Below are 19,333 nucleotides of genomic sequence, written 5' to 3'. Positions count from 1 at the left end.
GTAGATGTAAAATGTAATTTCCTAAGGACTCTATGTTATGGGCTGTATTACTCTGAAATTAAATGTGGATCTGTGATGTTGACATGGATGAAAACATGAAGGTTTCTTTAATGAATGGCAATTTGGTCACAATTAGCATGTTATGTTTTTAAATCATTAGTGTAAAATGGCATTTATTTGCTGATTAAGCAATGTGCATGCAAATATTAGTAAAGCTGTATTAGTAGTGCAGACATAGTTACCAATACCAAATAGGAAGTCTGCCTCAAAACTGTTCAAGCTCCTGCGTCTTAAACCATCATTACATTCAATCTTGAGATTCCATATACACAGACATTGATGGAAAAGTAACATACCAACATGCAAAACACCACAACACACACAAACACAGACACTAACAAACACAATACAGAAAACAGACAGATAGCCCGATGCAAGATGGAACAAGACAAAACACAACAGAAAAACAACACAAAATGACGAATGGTACGATTATTTTGAGAAAGGAAAGGGGTCTTGTTGTCGAGGAGAAGAGATAAGAAAACAAAAGCTCATGTACAGTAGGTCTGGCCATACCTGGCGTACACTGTGGAGTTTGATCATCGATGATTCTCTGCATCTGAGTTTCCACTGTGTCATCCCAAGCAGGCCTGGATTCAAATACATCCTCTGTTCCAGATGATGGTTGCACGCTAGGCAACGGATTGCCATCAGAATCTGAACTGTAGGAAGCTGGGATGTCATACGTAAAGATAACAGAATCTGGACTCCTGCGACTATCACTGCTTATGTCATCGGTATCCGAAGAAGGCCTGATCGATGCTTCAGTAGTCTTAGAAAGTTGCATTTCTTTCCTTTGGGGAGAGGAGGAGGTGATCATCTGAGCTACAGGTTTATGTTGTGTCATTACGTCGAGTTTTGAGGGGGAAAGGATGTATTGATTAGTGGATCTACTACTTTCAGAATAACTCCTTCTGTCTGCATTAGAGGCTTTACTTGTGCCACTATCGGCCTCAGATCTAGTCCTGCGATCCAAAGTTGAGCTTTTTCCTGCTTTTCTTTTTACATGGTCATGCTCAGATATCTGTGAGTCCATTGTAATTTCCTCTCTCACAGTTCTGCCTGGATTGATTGCCAAAGATGGGAGTGAATCCTGATGATGTTCTGGGATGCCAGCCTGTGCAGCTGAAAAGGAAATCTCTATGACTGAGCACTGGTCTTCTTCATCTTCCTCTTCATCCTCATCAGGAGAGGAGTCCGAGGAATCATGGCTCTGTTCTGAATACCCTGAATGGGCCACTGTGGATATGTCAGATTGAAGGTTAGCTATAGTAGAGTCTAAATAGTCCAAACCAAGGCTTTGGAGGCCTCCGACCTCATTCTGAATATTGGTTAGTTTCTCCAAACCACTGGGAGAACCAAGCTGAACCTCAGTGGAGCTTCCAAGATCAGCTTTAGAAAGCTGCTTTTCACTATCTGACATTTCACTTGAGGGTTTGATGAATGTTCTGGGTTTGGGAGTAGGGATTTTCTCATCGAAATCCTTTGTCTGAGATGATTGTGGAATCTCTTTATGGGTTGTTTCTGTCATGGGCTTACCATTCTCAAAAGACTTTGTTTGGCCCTTCTCACTCTCCTCTGGCACAACCTCATCAACTGGGTGTTCCCCTATGTGAAAAAATGCATATCCTTCTCCTTCATCAAAGCTTCTTCTTGTCATATCAATAGCACCCCCTCTGGTCATTTCAAACAGCTTCCCCTCTTGAAACTGAAATGGATCAGGGGTTCTCTCATTACCCGGTGTTCCAATAGGTGTTTTATCAGCATTTATTCTGTCCTCTCCAGGACAGAGAGTAATATTCTCAGGTTCAACGTGTGCATTGAAGGATATATCCTTCTCACCCTCATACCCAGGAATAACACATTCAAATTTTTCCGTACACAACATAGGCTGATGTTTGCTAGCAGAACCTGCATTAACGGCCAGTGGTGACTCACGTTCTGTGTCATCATCGGGATGATCTGTGACATAGCTGGAAAAATGTGTGTCAGTGACTGAGTAATGGTCACCTTCAACAGCATCTTTATCTTTTCTAATTTCATCTTCTCTTACTGTTTCACTCTCTGAAAAAGTTCCCTCTCTATCAGTTTTAGTTAAACACAATGAATTGTCCGCTGACTCATCATCTCTGTGATCACCTGCCTCTGATAGCACTGTGGCATCTAAACATTTGTCTCTCTTCATTTTAGCCTCCTGTTCCATCTCCTCAAATGTTTTGATCTTAGCAGCCATTTTGAACATCTCCTCCTCTGGGGTAAATTGTTTATTGTTGGTATCATCGTCACTATCACTTGAGTCAAGAGAGTCTTGCATTATTAGCATGTGAAGATTCTCACTGTCACATATTTTGGGGTCTATCTTTACTGAGATTTCACTTTCCCTTTGGGCGAGCTCATAGTTGTTTTCTTGCTCGTCGTGCTCACTTTCAGGCCTGTAAATATTTTTGTCGTAAGCAAAACATGCTTCAAGCTGGGAGGCATAATCCTCATACACAGCTGTCTTGGCTGAAATCTTTAGTTCTGCGTCCTTTGTTTGAGTGGGACTTCCTTCAAGAGAGTCTGGACAAAGGGACTCTCTGGTAGGGCTTGGCTCAATTGAATCAGGGGATGCCTGAGAAGATGAAGCCTCTATGACAGGACTTGCCTCTAGTGAGTCTTGATGATAGGGCTCATTGGCTGGGTCATCAAAAAGCACAGAGTTTAGGTTCTTCAAATCATCCGGTCGCTGCGGTGGGTCAGAACTACTTGGTAGTTGCAAATATTTGTCTGTTGTGCTCATTGAATGAGCCACAACTACATCGGCATTCTTATCATCATTTTTACAGTCAATCAATGGCACACATGAGTTTGTGATGTTCACAGTCTCTTCGGTAGAGTTGGTAAAAAGTTGTGCCGCACTTGTTAAGGTTTTAGCCCTACCCTCTTCAGTTGAGAAACTCTTGTGATCTTTATCTTCATCAGAACAAGTCAGCCATCCACTTCTCGAATCTTTGCTTTTCGTTATGTCCACATTTTCTAAATTTGTATCCTCCGGCGAACACATCTTATTTTCAGGGCAGAAGTTAAGAGTTTCTCTTTTAGTGTCTTTTGACAGAATCATTTCTTTGCAACTCTCATGGACTACCTCCTCTTCTGGGTAACCTTGTAACACCACTGGCTTTTCTTTTAAGTATTGATCTAAGTCACAACTGAGCAGTGACAACATGCCTGTCATATTTCTCTCAGACTGTTCCTTTGTCTTTCTTTCAATGACAACTTCTTGGAAGGGAGTCTCCATTTCCGTACTTGGTGTGAGTTCTTTAAGTTTGACCACATCAATCTGTTTATGCGTCTCTCCACTTATTTCATCATCAAAATTAGTATTAGATACTTTTTGTGTTTTTTCCCAAATTGTCGTTGCCGGGTCCTCACCAGAGGGTTTCCTGATTTTGGTGACAGTAACTTTTTCAAATTCCTCCTGGATAACATCCTCTTCTTCAGGCCTACTTTTTAGTGGCCTGTCCGTGAGATACGTTTCCAAGTCACTGTTAAGAAGTGATAGCATGCCTGACATCTCCTTTGTTTTTGTAGACGACTGATATGAAGCCTTTTTCTCTACCCACTCTTCCTTCATGGGGTGTTCTTGAGTTGGTGTTACTTGGGTTTCCTTTATTTGTTTGCCTCCATTAAATTCACTCTCCGCCTCTTCACCTTCCCATGTTATTGAGAGTCCTTCCATTGGCTCATGATCTAATCTTTGTTTTGTGCCACCCACTAGTGCTTCTTTATTTTCGTCAGTGACAAATGTGAGAGTGTCTTTATCTTGGTCTTTTGTTACAATAATTTGTTCAAATGTCTCCTGAACAATATCCTCTTCCGATGTCCAACTTGTCGCAGGCCTAGCTTGTAGATACTGATCCAAGTCAGCGTTCAATAAGGACAACATTCCTGACATGTCTTTTACTGCTTTGGATGCCTGGCTAGATGTTTTCCTCTCAATGTGAACTTCATGAAATAGTGGCTCCTTAATTTTGACCTCTGTTACTTCTGTGGTAGTTTGTGAAAAGGAAATTTTTCCTCCGTGATCACTTGTTACATTTTCTCTGCCTGCTTCATGACGTTTGTCTTTCTGTGAAGGTATGATGTCCTTTTCTTCTCTTCTATTAGATACAGTAAGGATTTCATTGGTCATATGATGAGTCACTGTGAGTCCTTCATTATCCTCGCTTTCCCCTGAGCTGGAATGATAGGTCCTAATATCCAAGCTGGTGTTGGATGAGTCAGCCATACCTTCATGCTTGGGACTCTCAGGACTTAGATCATCATCTTTCATTTGATTTTCAAAAGGGGAAACATCCTCCTCAAGACAACCTTTTATACTGAGACTAGGGATGGAAACTGGATTTGCATCAGAATCATCAGCCATGGTCTCCTCAGGTGCCTCCAGTTGATAGCTCTCTGATGTCTGCTTGAAAAGCTGGTACTCAGGACTTTCTTCAAGCTCGGCCTTTATGTCAGCACTGAAGTCCTCAGAAGGTCTGCGATCAGGGCTGATTTGTATTTCTTCAGATAAACTCTTCCCAGCGCTCACGACTGGATCTTCCAATTGCATCCTGCATTGACTCTTCCCCTTTAAATCTGGCTCCACTAATTCAGAGCTAACTCTTACATCATCATCATTAATTGTGTATGCATTTTTTACTGTCTCAAATAAATAAGTATTATCTGAAATACGCTGAGGTTCATCTGTGTCCTGTTGTGGTACCTGCGTGGGAGTGTTCTCAGCGGTCTGTATCTCTTCGTGACCTACTGATTCAGATGTCAGTGTTGAAATACAAGGGGGCGCAATTGCTTTGTGTTGCCCAAATTCGCTTTTTATAGGGTCCTGTCCAGTCTGGAAGGCTTTCATCAGCTCCTTCACAGTCATTGTCTCTTCCTTTGACAACTTTGGCTCGTCTCTCTGTGCACTTCCATCCTCAAATTGAATAGTATCAGCAAATGTTACTGTCTTTTCATCATCAGCGCGGTCTGAAATGAAATGTGATTCCTCAGAGTTGCCCCTGATTAAGCTTACTGGTCTATCCTTTAAGTCTGTTTTGTCACATATCTTTACATTACTCTGGTGATGGAAAGTTGTGAGGCTCTGAGTTTGGGTTTGTGATTTTGGCTCCCGTACAGAACTTAGTTCTGCACTCTGAATGTCATCAGAATCTGGCGGTTCAGATACCAATGCTGAAATACAAAATGACGATATTTTGTTTTCAAAAAACCCAGCTTTATTTGTCGAAGGGCCCTGTTCAGTCTGGAATGCTGTCATCAACTCCTTGACAGACATAGTCTCTTTGAGTGGCAACTCTGGGTCCACTTCATCTCGGTCAGTGCTTCCATCGTCACGTTGACTATGATCAACAAATTTTACTTTCTCTTCAACGAAGGCACTATTGGAAACTGATCGTGATTCATCACATTTATCTCTTATCAAGCTTACTGGTTGATCCTCTAAGTCTGATTTGTCACATAGGTTGACATCACTCTGTTTGTGGACAAGTGTGAGGTTCTGAGTGTCTGTTTGTGATTTTGGCTCCTGTACAGAACTTAGTTCTGCACTCTGAATGTCATCAGAATCTGGCGGTTCAGATACCAATGCTGAAATACAAAATGACGATATTTTGTTTTCAAAAAACCCAGCTTTATTTGTCGAAGGGCCCTGTTCAGTCTGGAATGCTGTCATCAACTCCTTGACAGACATAGTCTCTTTGAGTGGCAACTCTGGGTCCACTTCATCTCGGTCAGTGCTTCCATCGTCACGTTGACTATGATCAACAAATTTTACTTTCTCTTCAACGAAGGCACTATTGGAAACTGATCGTGATTCATCGCATTTATCTCTTATCAAGCTTACTGGTTGATCCTCTAAGTCTGATTTGTCACATAGGTTGACATCACTCTGTTTGTGGACAAGTGTGAGGTTCTGAGTGTCTGTTTGTGATTTTGGCTCCTGTACAGAACTTAGTTCTGCACTCTGAATGTCATCAGAATCTGGCGGTTCAGATACCAATGCTGAAATACAAAATGACGATATTTTGTTTTCAAAAAACCCAGCTTTATTTGTCGAAGGGCCCTGTTCAGTCTGGAATGCTGTCATCAACTCCTTGACAGACATAGTCTCTTTGAGTGGCAACTCTGGGTCCACTTTATCTCGGTCAGTGCTTCCATCGTCACGTTGACTATGATCAACAAATTTTACTTTCTCTTCAACGAAGGCACTATTGGAAACTGATCGTGATTCATCGCATTTATCTCTTATCAAGCTTACTGGTTGATCCTCTAAGTCTGATTTGTCACATAGGTTGACATCACTCTGTTTGTGGACAAGTGTGAGGTTCTGAGTGTCTGTTTGTGATTTTGGCTCCTGTACAGAACTTAGTTCTGCACTCTGAATGTCATCAGAATCTGGCGGTTCAGATACCAATGCTGAAATACAAAATGACGATATTTTGTTTTCAAAAAACCCAGCTTTATTTGTCGAAGGGCCCTGTTCAGTCTGGAATGCTGTCATCAACTCCTTGACAGACATAGTCTCTTTGAGTGGCAACTCTGGGTCCACTTCATCTCGGTCAGTGCTTCCATCGTCACGTTGACTATGATCAACAAATTTTACTTTCTCTTCAACGAAGGCACTATTGGAAACTGATCGTGATTCATCGCATTTATCTCTTATCAAGCTTACTGGTTGATCCTCTAAGTCTGATTTGTCACATAGGTTGACATCACTCTGTTTGTGGACAAGTGTGAGGTTCTGAGTGTCTGTTTGTGATTTTGGCTCCTGTACAGAACTTAGTTCTGCACTCTGAATGTCATCCCAATCTGGCTGTTCAGATGCCACTGCTGCAATACAAAATGAACCTATTGTGCGTTCAAAAAACCCAGCTTTATTTGTCGAAGGACCCTGTCCTTCCTGGAATGCTTGCATCAACTCCTTGACAGACATTGTCTCTTTGAGTGGCAACTCTGGGACCACTTTATCTCCATCAATGCTTTCATCGTCACATTGAATATCATCACTCTGTTTGTGGGAAAGTGTGAGGTTCTGAGTTTCTGTTTGTGATTTTGGCTCTTGCATAGGACCTTGGTCAGTCTCCTTTATATCTTTAGAGTCTTCTAATTTAGATATCGATGGTGAAACGCAAGAATCCAACACTTTAGGCTCAAATAATCCTGCTTTAGGTTTTAAGGGGACAGGCCCTGTCTGGAATGTTTTCATCAGGTCCTTCACAGACATAGTGTCCTTCTCTGATGACTCTGTTGCCTCTCCTTGTGAAGCAATGCTTCCATCATCACATTGAATTGTATCTGCGAATGTCACTTTCTTTCCAGTATTAGCACTATCTGAACTCATAAGTGATTCCTCAGTGTTATCTCTGATTAGGCTTACTGGTCCATCCTCTAAGTCTGTTTTGTCACTAATCTTGACACCACTTTGTTGGTTTAAAATTGTGCGGTTGGATTTCAGCTCACGCCTTTGCTTAATCATTTGGTCCTCTTCAGGGTCACCGGATCCAGATATCAGTGTTGAAATACAAGAGGCTTCAGCTTTTTGTTCAAAAAGCCCAGCTTCAGGGTCCGTCCCAGTCTGGAAAGCTTTCATCAGCTCCTTCACAGTCATTGTGTCTTCCTTTGACAACTTTGGCTCGTCTATCTGTGCACTTCCATCCTCAAATTGAATAGTATCAGCAAATGTTACTGTCTTTTCATCATCAGCGCGGTCTGAAATAAAATGTGATTCCTCAGAGTTGCCCTCGATTAAGCTTTCTTGACGATCCTCTAAATCTGTTTCGTCATAGATGTCGACACTTTGCTGATGTAAATATTTGAGGCTCTGAGTTTGGGTTTGTGATTTTGCCTCTTGTGTAGGACTTAGTTCGGCCCTCTGTTTCTCACCAGAATCTTCTGATTCAGAAATCAAAGTTGAAACACAAGAAGAAGTAACTGCTTTGTGCTCAAATAGCCCAGCTTTATTCTTTGAAGGGTCCTCTCCAACCTGGAATGCTTTCAATAGCTCCTTAACAGACATAGTTTCCTCCAATCGTTCGGTCTGAGATCTGGGTGATTTGGGGGACTTGGGAACTCTGGGAAGTTCTGGCATTTCTTCCTCAGTCTTCTTTGTGGTGGTAGATTTTGACCGAGGAATTTGTTCCTGGGTGATTTGTTTCCCCTTCTCCTCTTCAACTTTGTTCTGTAAAGCTTTAACTTTATCCTTTATAGATCCTATAGGTGTCTCAACGATTGAAGGAGAAGCAGGAGGATCCATAACTGCAATGGGTACAAGAGCATTCTCCTGCAGAATAACATCGCCATCTAAAGACTCCTCAGAGCTCATTCTTTCCAGCTCGCCTTCAGAGCTGCTGCATCCAGAACGCTCTCGGTCTCTAAGTTTTTTCCTAATTGGTTTTTTGATGTCTGGGGGGCGCCGTTTGCCATCACGCTTTACAACAACCTGCTCAAATCTATCTTGCACAAGATCCTCCTCAGAACCAGACATTACTACAGGTCTCTGTTCCAAGTATTGGTCCATGTCCATGCTGAGATGCGAGACCATGCCTGTCATGTCTCTTACATGTGTTGCAGATCTTTTTGAAGTCTTCCCTTCAATGCAAATTGCCTTAAAGACTGGTTCCTCGACAGATGCATACTTAGTTTCATCAGTTTCAGAACGCCATTTCTCCTTTTTAGCATTATCTTGTACTTTCTGTCCACTATCCTTTGTGTAATTTCTTTGACTCTCTCCAAACTTTTCCAGCCTGTTGAACTGTTGATCCAAAATGGCTGAAGGCTCTTTTTCCTCCAACCGTCTAGATCCAGCTCTCCCTTCATATATTAAGTGCTCCATTTGCTCTGCAGTCAAAGGAGCAGACATTCTGACGTCTGACATGTCTGAGAGAAGGTCAGGGCTTGCAAGAGTCGCAGGGTCAAGAGGTTGGTTAGTTCTCAGGGAGAATGTCTCAGTTGATTCAGATTCATCATCTTCAATTAAAAAAAATTTTCAAACCAAAAAGGGTAAACAACATAAGGGACAAATGAAGTGGGGAAGAGAGACATCAGAACACTTTTATCAAGACAATGCCATCAAAAATCCATCTTCAGTTTACAGAGTAAGGAGAAGAATGATAGGGCAGAGGATAAAGGAGCCTTGAAAAGAAGACCAAAAAGAAGATGTGATCCAGAAGAGGTTGGTGGGGAGTAGAGAAGCCACAGCGTAAGCAAAGCCAGGAGGAGTAACAAAACAGATAGAATATGGACTAGAATAATGTTAGTCTAATCTGCTTGACAACATATTCAAAACTGTAACGCAAAATATACGAAAAGAACAAGGAGTAACAGAGAAACTGACATATGAAACAAAGGGACAGGTAGGAAGGATAACGGATAAACGAAACTTCTCAAGATTGTTGCTGACATGAAAATCATGTCTGCAAACAAAGTAAAGATTTCAAACATAAAACATAATTAACTTTAAATACTAAAACTTGAGAGGAGGATTTTAAGTAACAAGATGTGAGGTTAGTAATTTATGTGGAATAATCAGATAATTGTAACTTGACTTTCTGAGTATGTTTTAAAGTTTTACAATAATAACCAGATGTAAGCGATGCAAAATACGGGTCTCTGCAAATGCAGACTCTGCAGACTCTTTTAGAGGGTCATAGGTGATGCTTGAGAGGAATTATTTTTGTTTTTTCAGGGAAATGCTAATTCAGCCATTTAATTTGAAAAATAACATCATATATTGTACTAAATACCTATGTGTTGAAAATGTAATACATGTTCCATGTATCATAAGTAAGTATATCGTATCAATAGTATCACTATACCAAAAGGTTATATCTCTAAATGTTAAAAGTAATTTACTCTATTTTGTGACCTTATATCACCATAGAAAAAAGGGGTGAAGAAAAATAATAACAGTGGAGGCTTATGAATAGGGTTTTCATTTATAGAGCAACTCAATGAATGAATGAATGAATGCAACTTAGGAAAGTTGGTAAATGAAAAACACATGTGCTCTTATAATGAGAAAGAAGTGACCAAATTAATACAAAATTATTGTAAAATTAACCAGCAATTAATCTCAGCACTTTAACAAATATCAACAACATGATGTTTTTGTCCATTAATTGAGTACAGAACAAATAAAGTTTTTCAGCATGCCCCAGCATGCCTTGTTGGACAAATGTGAGCCAAGAAAGTAATCAGTCAAAATGAATACCTCTTATGTAGATATACAACAAAATATGGATGTATTTGAACGATAAAATGACTTTTTTTTTTATCTTAAATATCCCAGCAATTTAATGTTAAATAAAAGGTATTATTTTGGCCTTCATTTATGAGTATCAAAAAAAAGCAAAAAGTCAAAGCGACAGGAAATTAAAATGTAAAAGGCGAAGAAAGTGAGTGTGGAAATGTATGAAAGAAATGAAGAGTACATCAGCCATAGCATAGCTGCCAGTAACAAACATGTAACTACACTCATTGTTAGTAGAGCAAAGTAAGAGAGCAGAGTTAATCCAAATGGTAAGAGACAAATATTAATCAATGCACCTCTTAGCACAAACAGATGTTCTTATTTCCAAACTAATACTTGATCTTTAAAACCAGTGATGTTATGACATCAGTGTTGTGACTGTGTAGTATTGTAAAAAATAAATACAGTTAAATTATAAACTAAAACATTCATTAATAGATAAAGAAATTATAAATAACGTATATACTGGAACCCTCAGTTTGAACACTGTTAACTTATAATATACTATAATATATATATACATATAATATATATATAATAATACTAAAAGTTTCACCGCTATCATGAAACACAAATACTGCAAAACAACGGAATTCAGCTTACATTTCTTGTCGCTCTTCTCACTCTGCAAAAAAAAAAAAACATAAAAACATTCATTGTTAACTTTAAACTAATTACAGTTTTATTCTTTCTTTCATATTGTACTTTATCAACTTTATTCACCTCATCATCTGCATCTTGGTCTGAATCCGACTCCTAAAGAAAACAATAAAAAAGAGAGACAGCAAACAATGTAGTTACTTCAATTGGAAATAAGTTACTACTTTAACATGAATACAAACTTCTCAGATTTACCTTTGAGTATGTTGGGAGGGTGATGTTCAGATTGCAGATAGCATTGTGGGTAAGACTACGGTACGTGCGTGGTTCCTTGGTGAAGGACAAGCGGCCGCAAGGATCCTGTGCTGTGTCTCTAATCTGTGCAGGAATTAAACAGTAATTCAGTCCATTAATTACATATATTTGTATTTCTGAGTCACTTAGTAAAGCAGACATTTCAGACTGTTTTATCCACTTTGTAGTCATACTTTGATGAAGAGGGCCAGCCTGTTCTCTTTGAAGGCAAAGAAGCTGAACACATGGTGCTGTCCACTCTTGGTAAGCGGCACCAGGTTTCCAAAGCAGTCAGCAAATATAGGTTTTCCCTCCAGCACCTGTGTAGGGAGAGATTGTTGCTGTTTTGATCATCCAGTCAAACCAACCTCAAATCCTGGAAGTAGCTTTGTCAGATTTTTTAGGACACAAGCTTGCAGTCTGTGTCAGCACTAAGCTCTCTCTATAGTCTCTTCTTAAGTAACCCAGCCACCTTCTTAATCTACATTCACTTTCCCTGACACTTTCTCCATTATCTTCTTTATACCTCTGCAATGAGGCTAATTGAGACTAATAAGGCATTATTTTTCTCATTTGTTTTGCAATCCCATCCAAATTAATACTTTGTAACATCACACTGCACCTCAACATCTCGGCTACGTGCAACTTCAGTGAAGTTCTCTTGTTGCTCCAGGGTCTTGTCCATCTTGTCGTCTGTCATGCAGAAACAGCGCAGGCGAGCCTCAATGGGATCCAGCGTCTTGGCAAAAATGACAAACTTGGCCATGTATGGAACACAGATGATCTCTCTGTACAGCTGAGAGCCAAAACTAACAGACTCTTGGATCTGTCTGCAGTCTATCAACCAGAACCTAGGAGTATAAATGAGACGTTAGTCAGTTACTGAGAAATATCTCCAGGTGGTGGCATATTACACAAGGAACTCTTAGTATAATGTTAAATCACCAAAATAAAGAAAGGTCGAGGACACAAGAATTTACCTCGCTGACACATTTGTGGTGAAGGAAACACATTGGTTAACAAAGGTGAGAGGTGTGGAGCCTGTGATGTCCTCCCACTGGGCAGGAGTTGTTCCACCTAAAACAAAGACCAATGATTTATTAAAATAATACAGAATAAGAAAAATCATGAACTTAGCCAAAATCAAATAGACAGATAAATGTAACATTTCTTAAAGAGGTAACATTTTAAAGGGGGGGTATTATGCTAATTTAAAGCTACATATTTCACTCTGTGATACCTGTGGAGTAGCTTAGCATAATTTTCAGGTTAAAAAAAATCATCATTTTTCTCACACTGGTGCTCTGTGCAGGCCCTCATACAGCCTCTGCCTGAAACGGCACAGTCACCCCGCCCCTACAAGCCCGGTTTCTTCTGATTGGCCAGCTCTCCGAAGCCTGCCGAGAGGCAGAACTCAATGTTTGAGGCACGCCCCCGACCCTGTGGCCGTGTTACAGAGTTGTTTGCACTTTTTCAATTTTAAATGAATGCTCTTGTCCTTTGGAAAACACTGATGTATTCCCTTAATAGCCAAATAAACATTTTCTCCAAGACATTCTTAACCAGAGTCGTGGAATGAAAAAAAATTCCCAGGCAGACTGCCTCAGAGCTGCCGGATGGGAGTGTCCTTGAACTATGCCAGAGGCAGGAAGTTCTGCTGTGGCTCAGGCAGATGCCAAAATATAGAGTTTCTCCACTTTGTGACATCACAAAGTGAATCGGTTGGAGAAGTCTGTCCTTTCTGGAGAAGAGACTTTTGTAGCAGGGGATTACTCCAACATACTTTTACCTACAGATTTGAAACTTCACCCACATTTAGTGTGAACATACAACATTGTAACATTATGTATATATGACTTAAAATGCTAAACAGCATAATACCCCCTCTCTAAGTATTTGTCTTGACTGTCCTACATCACCATAAAATGCTAGTGCAATTAAATGTGTAACTTTTTATTGTTTGCTGACGTTTTTGATGATTATTCCAAAAACGTACCTGTAATACTGCATAGCAAACGTAAGGTGGGGGTCTCCCCACTGAACTCCGTGCTTTGCCCGTCACTATTGGAGCTCTTAGGAATAGGGATTGTCATGGTGATTGGTTTGTGGAACTTCCTCCTTCTCGGCTCCAGTGTGACAATTGAGCTGAACGTGGCTTTGTTACCAAGAATCTTCCTCACCAAATCGACATCAATGGGCTGAGCCTAGGATAAAATACAAAACATAACTTTATCGTTTGAACTTTGAACATTTCAATGACTGATGTTTGGCAAAGAAAATACACTGTATGTACCTGTAGCCCAACTCTGATCTTCTTGGTGAGGGCGCCTTCAGGGAAGACAGCCTGGACCTGGGGTACAAGAGTGCTGCTGAGGACCCCGCCCTCTGGTCCAATCAAATGACTGTCCTGCTTTATCCGAGACACAACCGCAAAGTACTGTGGGAAGTCTCGGGTGATGATGCGGCAGATTCTTTTCTTTTCAAGCTCCTCAGGGGAATCGAGTTCTGTGAGGATCAGAAATATTGAGTATAAACAATGTTTAGAAAAAGGAGTTTAAGGGGTACTGAGCTCTACTTCCTGCTTCCCATTGTTAGCCCAGCAGCAACATCTAAATGTATCATACTGAGGGCTGTGTTACAGCTTAATATGATCATACTTCGTCTTAAAGTTGAAGTGCTATAGAGTATGTTTTGCATCCAAAAAGCTGTAAAGTGAAATATCAAACCCCCTATATTAGCATCACAATCAAGTCCCTTACTTTCATCCATGCCGTTCAGTATCTGGTTGAGTTCCTCCTCTGTAAAATCGCAGTGGTGTTCCCTCCAGTTCTCCCCTGTCTCACTTCTCAAGATCACAAGTTCTCTCTCTGTGCCCCGCAGAGCTGCAAAATGTGGGATCTCCACAATCACAGGCCTAAAAAAGAGACACGATAAAGTCAGTCACAAATTGGACCTCATAGGACGTTTGTGGTAAAAGTCTGGCAGACCGGGCTTTATCAAAGGTAATATGACGTTTGGGGTGATACAGGTGCCTTTCATGCCTAGTAAAAAAAATGTTCAAAACACAAAAAGAACATCCATTATGTAACAAAGGAGCAAAATCCAACTAGAAACAAGTCTGTGGGTTGGTACTATTGACTGAGGAGAGCATGGGGATAACTCAAAAACATAGGGCAACAAGTCAGGAGGTTTTAGATGAAAGCTTACACTTTCATAGAACCAAGCAACGAAGGAAAAAAACAGAATAAAAAAAGTAACTCATTGATATCATATCATGGAAAACTAAAAAAAAAATCTCAGGTGGGAAAACATGGGCAAGTATGTGACCACTCCCAGGATGGTAGGGTGTCCCCCACCCATGGTCCTACCCGAGGAACTTGGTTCCTGGAGGACCCAGCTGCAGGATGCGACTGACCAGGCTCTCACCCTCATTTAGAGGGGGCGGAGCTGTGGGAAGGTGGAGCTTACTGATCCATACGCAGCACAGAGGAGGAGCGAAGAAGAAAATATGAACACACAACATTGTATACACACTCACACCAGCAAATACACACAAACATACTGAAAGACACATATATTTCACACACAAATACACCTTGAAATACACGCTTACCCCAGGAATTGGGCCCCAGTGGGCCCCACTTCTATGATGCGACCAGCCAGCCCCTCACCCTCTACCATGGGAGGCATGGAGGCCAGACGGTGTCTCTTCACCAGCCTGCATGTCACCCGCGTGGGTGCAGAACACTTTCTTGGTGGTACAATGATTCGCAGGCCATTGTGACGGCAACCACGCATGGCCCCGCCCCTCGCATCTACCATGAAGCTGACCAGGAAGCTGAAGAAAAGAAAGAATGGAATATATCAGTTTTAAGATTTGTTGGTAATGAATGGCTTCATCTGTTGACTTTGAGCCTTCATGCAGAGAAAGCAACCTACATTACAGTAACAAGGAAGCACTTTTATAATACTATTCAATGCTGATACAACCTCTATCATATCTCAGCAGATAACATTTATCTCCAGCCTGTTCTCTTCCATTGATCTCTGTCCTTTGTAATTTCGATCAACTCTAATTTGAATTTCCAAGTCAGGCAAGCAAAGAGGCGACATCGAAGAAGATTCTTAAAGTAATAATCTCGAAGATTTTCAGTTAAATAAATGTCTGTTAAGTCACTATCCATTGCGAATGAGGTAATGTCACAATGGTGATTGAGCCTATGGCCCATTGATGAAAGCCTTTGCATTTGCAGTGTTACGGACTGCGTGGCGCCCAGTTAGTGACGCGTTTTCCATCACCCAGCAGTGGTTGGTCTGCCAGAGAGGGTAGGCGGAGCTAAGCAACTGCTTTTCCAGACTCTGCAAGTGTTGCGAGTAAACAGTAATCTACTATGGCTGAACAAAGAAGAGAGCAATGACTACAGATACAACTTCAAAAATAAGTGAAAATCCAAAGAAAAAGACACTCAGATGAAGGCAAACAGTCTAAAAAGGAAAGCGACCATCAGCGAGGAAAATCAAGAGTTACAACCGGAGCCAACCGTGGACGTCACACATGTGACACTGTTTGGATATATGGGAAGTGTGCTCCCGCAATTACCGTGTATCGACAAAGGTGCCACCAAAGAGAACGAAACTGAGATCGTCGAGATTACCACTTTAAGTGCAAAGGAGCAGATAGGTATCAAATATTACATATCATCAGGCAAGCAAAAGCTGACAGTAATACTCAAGTGTTCTGTATATTAAATTTTACACATTCACTTCATTATGTCTTCACAAGACCAGTAATGAAGTCCTCTAAAAGTAACATACTTTTTATACTAGAGAAATCACCGAGCCACTTTATTACATCACCAGTTAACAAAACCTGAACCCTAGAAATGTAAAGCCATGCTTAATGAAACCATGCGAACTGATATGATGAGAATGAGAAGTACACTAAATAGGCAATGAAAAAAAGGTTAGAGCACAGAGGGGGGGAGTAAGAGGGTGGAGCCAATATTGAATAAAGAGTATCACCTGCTGTTGTCATGGTCTAGGCACGGAGAGGAACGGCTAGAAGCAGAATACAACAACAACAACACACACACCCACAATCACAAACACAGCAAAGACAAGAGAGTGCACAAAGAGGCAACAAGAAATCAAACAAAAAGAGAAAAAGAGAATAAAGAATAAGTAAAAGTGAGAAAAACCTGTCCAGAGACAGAAATATACCCAGCAGCAAAGATAAAAGAAGTAGAGTAGAAACACGGATGTGAAGTGAAGTGAAAAATAATTCAAGAGAAAAGTAAACTTGATTCAGGTGACTCATACACACCCCAGTGAACAAAAGCATGTGAAAGACTTTTACACCAAGAAACACTGAGTTTGTGTGTGTGCATGCGTGTGTGTATACCCGGAGTGTAGCAGACTGGAGGACAGCACCACGTTATCGAGGTGCTCAGCACCCCAGCTCAGACGGAACGACTCCTTGTCATGTTCTCTCGCCAGGGCTGATACCTACAGACCAACACACAGCAGCAGGCGGGTTGGAGGATGTTCTCAAACAGTCTGAGGATATATCAAGTTAAGCCCAATCCTGATTCCCCCTAACCCTACCACTTGGCCATACGCTTATGCTGTAGGTGGTGTCATGAAGGGTAGGGTGTCCTTTTTCATGTGGGGGATTAAGGGGTAAAGGTCATCTAGACCTTTAGCTGGCCCTCCAAATGGAGCATTTTCAGAGGCAGACTCCAAAAGTATTGGTAAAAGAAAAAGTTGATGGCGACCTAAGGCAGTGTAAAACAGAACCTGGCTGCTGGTGCAGGGAAGGAAACCCGTATATTTGCAAATGGTCCTGCAAAAATGTAAAAAGGGGTAGGGCAAATTGGGGGAATTAGGATTTGGCTTTTCAATGTGCTTTTTCCTCACCTGGTGGCTAGTCAGCATGTCTTCGATGAGAACTCCTTCTTTTTGATGGAAACTTTGGTGAATGGGAGTGAGCTGCGGTCTGTTGGGAAAAAACAGTATATATATATTTAAGTTTTTCTGTGTATGCATGTGCATCTGGGCAGGTTGGTTTTCAACATTGCTTTGCACATGTCGTGTCATTAATAAAATTTGATGTAAAATTGGTCCATTTGTTGGATTATTTGTTGAGTGTGCTTTGAACCCTGACCTGTCCAAGTTGTGGCTCATGTAGCTGAAGCCGTCCAGGTAGTGTCCTGGCAGAGAGTCGTCTCCCAGCTCTCTGAGATCCTCCGCTCTCAGATACTCTCCTCCATCACCCGTCATTGTGTCCTCCCCTGAGAAATACAGAAGAGAGGGGCCAGTTAGGAGATTGTATAGAAAATAAATGTTTTTATGAAGAACAAATGCACATGCATGAACATTAGAGACTTCTGTGGTAGGACATTTTAATATTTATGAAATGTGACACCGCCACAGTTTCCAATCTGTGTCCGAGTAGTGCTCACAGATTGCTCCTGTGAAATGGGTCACTGCTTCCTAAGACTTGATGCAGTTGTGCAAAATGTCAGCATAACTAAATCAGTGCATTTCTTAATCACTGTAACTGTCATTATATTATCCACAGTAGGACACACTTCATGCAATTAGTTACCACTATTGCATGAACACACACGGTTCTGATAAAAAAACAAGGCTTGCTTATGTAATATCAGGTATATAAACTGCACAGAACAAAGCTAAGGTTTAATAATAGCGTAGATTCTCTAGAGACAGTCAATCTGGGGATTTTGGATTTGAAAGTAAAACACTTATCATGAAAAAACTCTATAAATTCATTGTCCAAGCAGAGTCAATGCACGACAATAGATCACACTCATTAGTTACAAGAACTAGTCCACTGCAAAATGGTAGAGCAGGGTGGTGGTTTGCAGTACCTTCCAACTCCACAGACATATCAGATAGCGGCTCGTCATCCAGCCTCAAAGCTATGAAACATACAGCTTTAGGACCCAAAGCTACACAACTACATCACCCACAATGCAAACAGCTGCTCTTTATGACTACTGAACAAAGGGAGGGAAAGCTAACACATTTTATCCAATATATTTTAAGATATTGAGAATTTGAAGATGTGAGTATCATTTAAGTCTTTGCAAATTCCTTTCTCTGTAGAGCAATAAGCTTGATACGGACCATTTCTTTCTAAGTGTCTTTGTTGTAAAGGAACTCACCTTCTTCATCGGACACATCAAGGATCTCAGTCATGGTCTCAGGGACATTGAGCTTGTGTTTCTCTGTGACCGTCTGTTGTGAGCCCCGAGTCACAGTCATGGAAAAAGACAACCAGAGTAAAGAAAAGTTCATATGTTTTCCTGGGGAAAAATAACTGGTTCCAAAAGGAGTGTAAAAGTGTCGCGGGCTCACCGTTGTGGTAGTGATGACCTCCTCTGTGACCACTTTCAGTGTGTCCACTACAGAGATGTAACCAAGACGTTTGGCAATAGACAAAGCTGTGTTTCCATTCTAGCAGAAGGACAGAGACAGTGTCCATGTTACATTAAAGTGAGATTACTTCTTTACCTTTTTTCTAAAAACATTATTATTTCAAAGGACAGTAAACGCTTTCTTTTGTTTTCTTACCACTGTAGTCGCATTCGGCTTGGCGCCATGTTGTAGCAACACATTGATAATGTGTGTGTTCCCTTGTTGTGCTGCCTGGTGAAGAGGTGTGTATCCATTCTGTCGAAACAAAATCACAGTCAGTTTTTAACTCTTTTATGTCTTGGCCTATTTTAGCTCTTCAAATTCTTTACACTTCAAGTTTGAACAGTTGAATTCTACCTTGGTTTTTGCATTAACGCTGGCTCCTTGCTGTAACAGGAAGTTCACCATCTTTGCATTTCCATAGTGACAGGCCACAATCAGAGGGGTGTATCCAAGCTGGAAAGTAGAGAGGAGAAAGAGAGAGATTGAAAAGATAGTTTTATATAGATTCTGATTTGTTGTACTTGTATGTGAATAAGCTATGTTTAACAACAAATTGTTATAGAAACAAAGCCGTCTGAATGATGTAGCTGCATAATGTGGACTCTGCAATGCTTCCCAAAAGCCAGTAGGTGGCAGAAATGCAAAGTTTTT

The 19,333-nt window shown here is 40.9% G+C and overlaps 1 protein-coding gene across 1 annotated transcript in view; it reads right to left on the bottom strand.

Moving 5' to 3' along the window:
- Positions 1–19,333, bottom strand: part of ank2a (ankyrin 2a, neuronal) — a 99,723-nt gene that overhangs the window by 46,900 nt on the left and 33,490 nt on the right. The window contains exons 20-37 of the mRNA XM_069666438.1: positions 19,037–19,135; positions 18,836–18,934; positions 18,620–18,718; positions 18,427–18,499; positions 17,403–17,529; positions 17,156–17,234; positions 16,641–16,744; positions 14,853–15,077; positions 14,608–14,706; positions 13,999–14,153; positions 13,533–13,744; positions 13,236–13,443; positions 12,220–12,316; positions 11,862–12,090; positions 11,434–11,559; positions 11,201–11,323; positions 11,069–11,101; positions 10,949–10,970 (exon numbers count right to left, since the gene is read on the bottom strand). Coding sequence (XP_069522539.1) covers positions 10,949–10,970; positions 11,069–11,101; positions 11,201–11,323; positions 11,434–11,559; positions 11,862–12,090; positions 12,220–12,316; positions 13,236–13,443; positions 13,533–13,744; positions 13,999–14,153; positions 14,608–14,706; positions 14,853–15,077; positions 16,641–16,744; positions 17,156–17,234; positions 17,403–17,529; positions 18,427–18,499; positions 18,620–18,718; positions 18,836–18,934; positions 19,037–19,135 — 2,209 coding nt within the window. The remainder of the gene's footprint in view (positions 1–10,948; positions 10,971–11,068; positions 11,102–11,200; positions 11,324–11,433; positions 11,560–11,861; positions 12,091–12,219; positions 12,317–13,235; positions 13,444–13,532; positions 13,745–13,998; positions 14,154–14,607; positions 14,707–14,852; positions 15,078–16,640; positions 16,745–17,155; positions 17,235–17,402; positions 17,530–18,426; positions 18,500–18,619; positions 18,719–18,835; positions 18,935–19,036; positions 19,136–19,333) is intronic.

Source organism: Semicossyphus pulcher, unplaced genomic scaffold (genome assembly GCF_022749685.1).
Source record: "Semicossyphus pulcher isolate SPU_LCO1_2020_fin unplaced genomic scaffold, fSemPul1.0.p SCAF_17, whole genome shotgun sequence".
Classification (NCBI taxonomy): Eukaryota; Metazoa; Chordata; class Actinopteri; order Labriformes; family Labridae; genus Semicossyphus; species Semicossyphus pulcher.
This window is presented reverse-complemented; position numbering and strand designations above follow the sequence as displayed.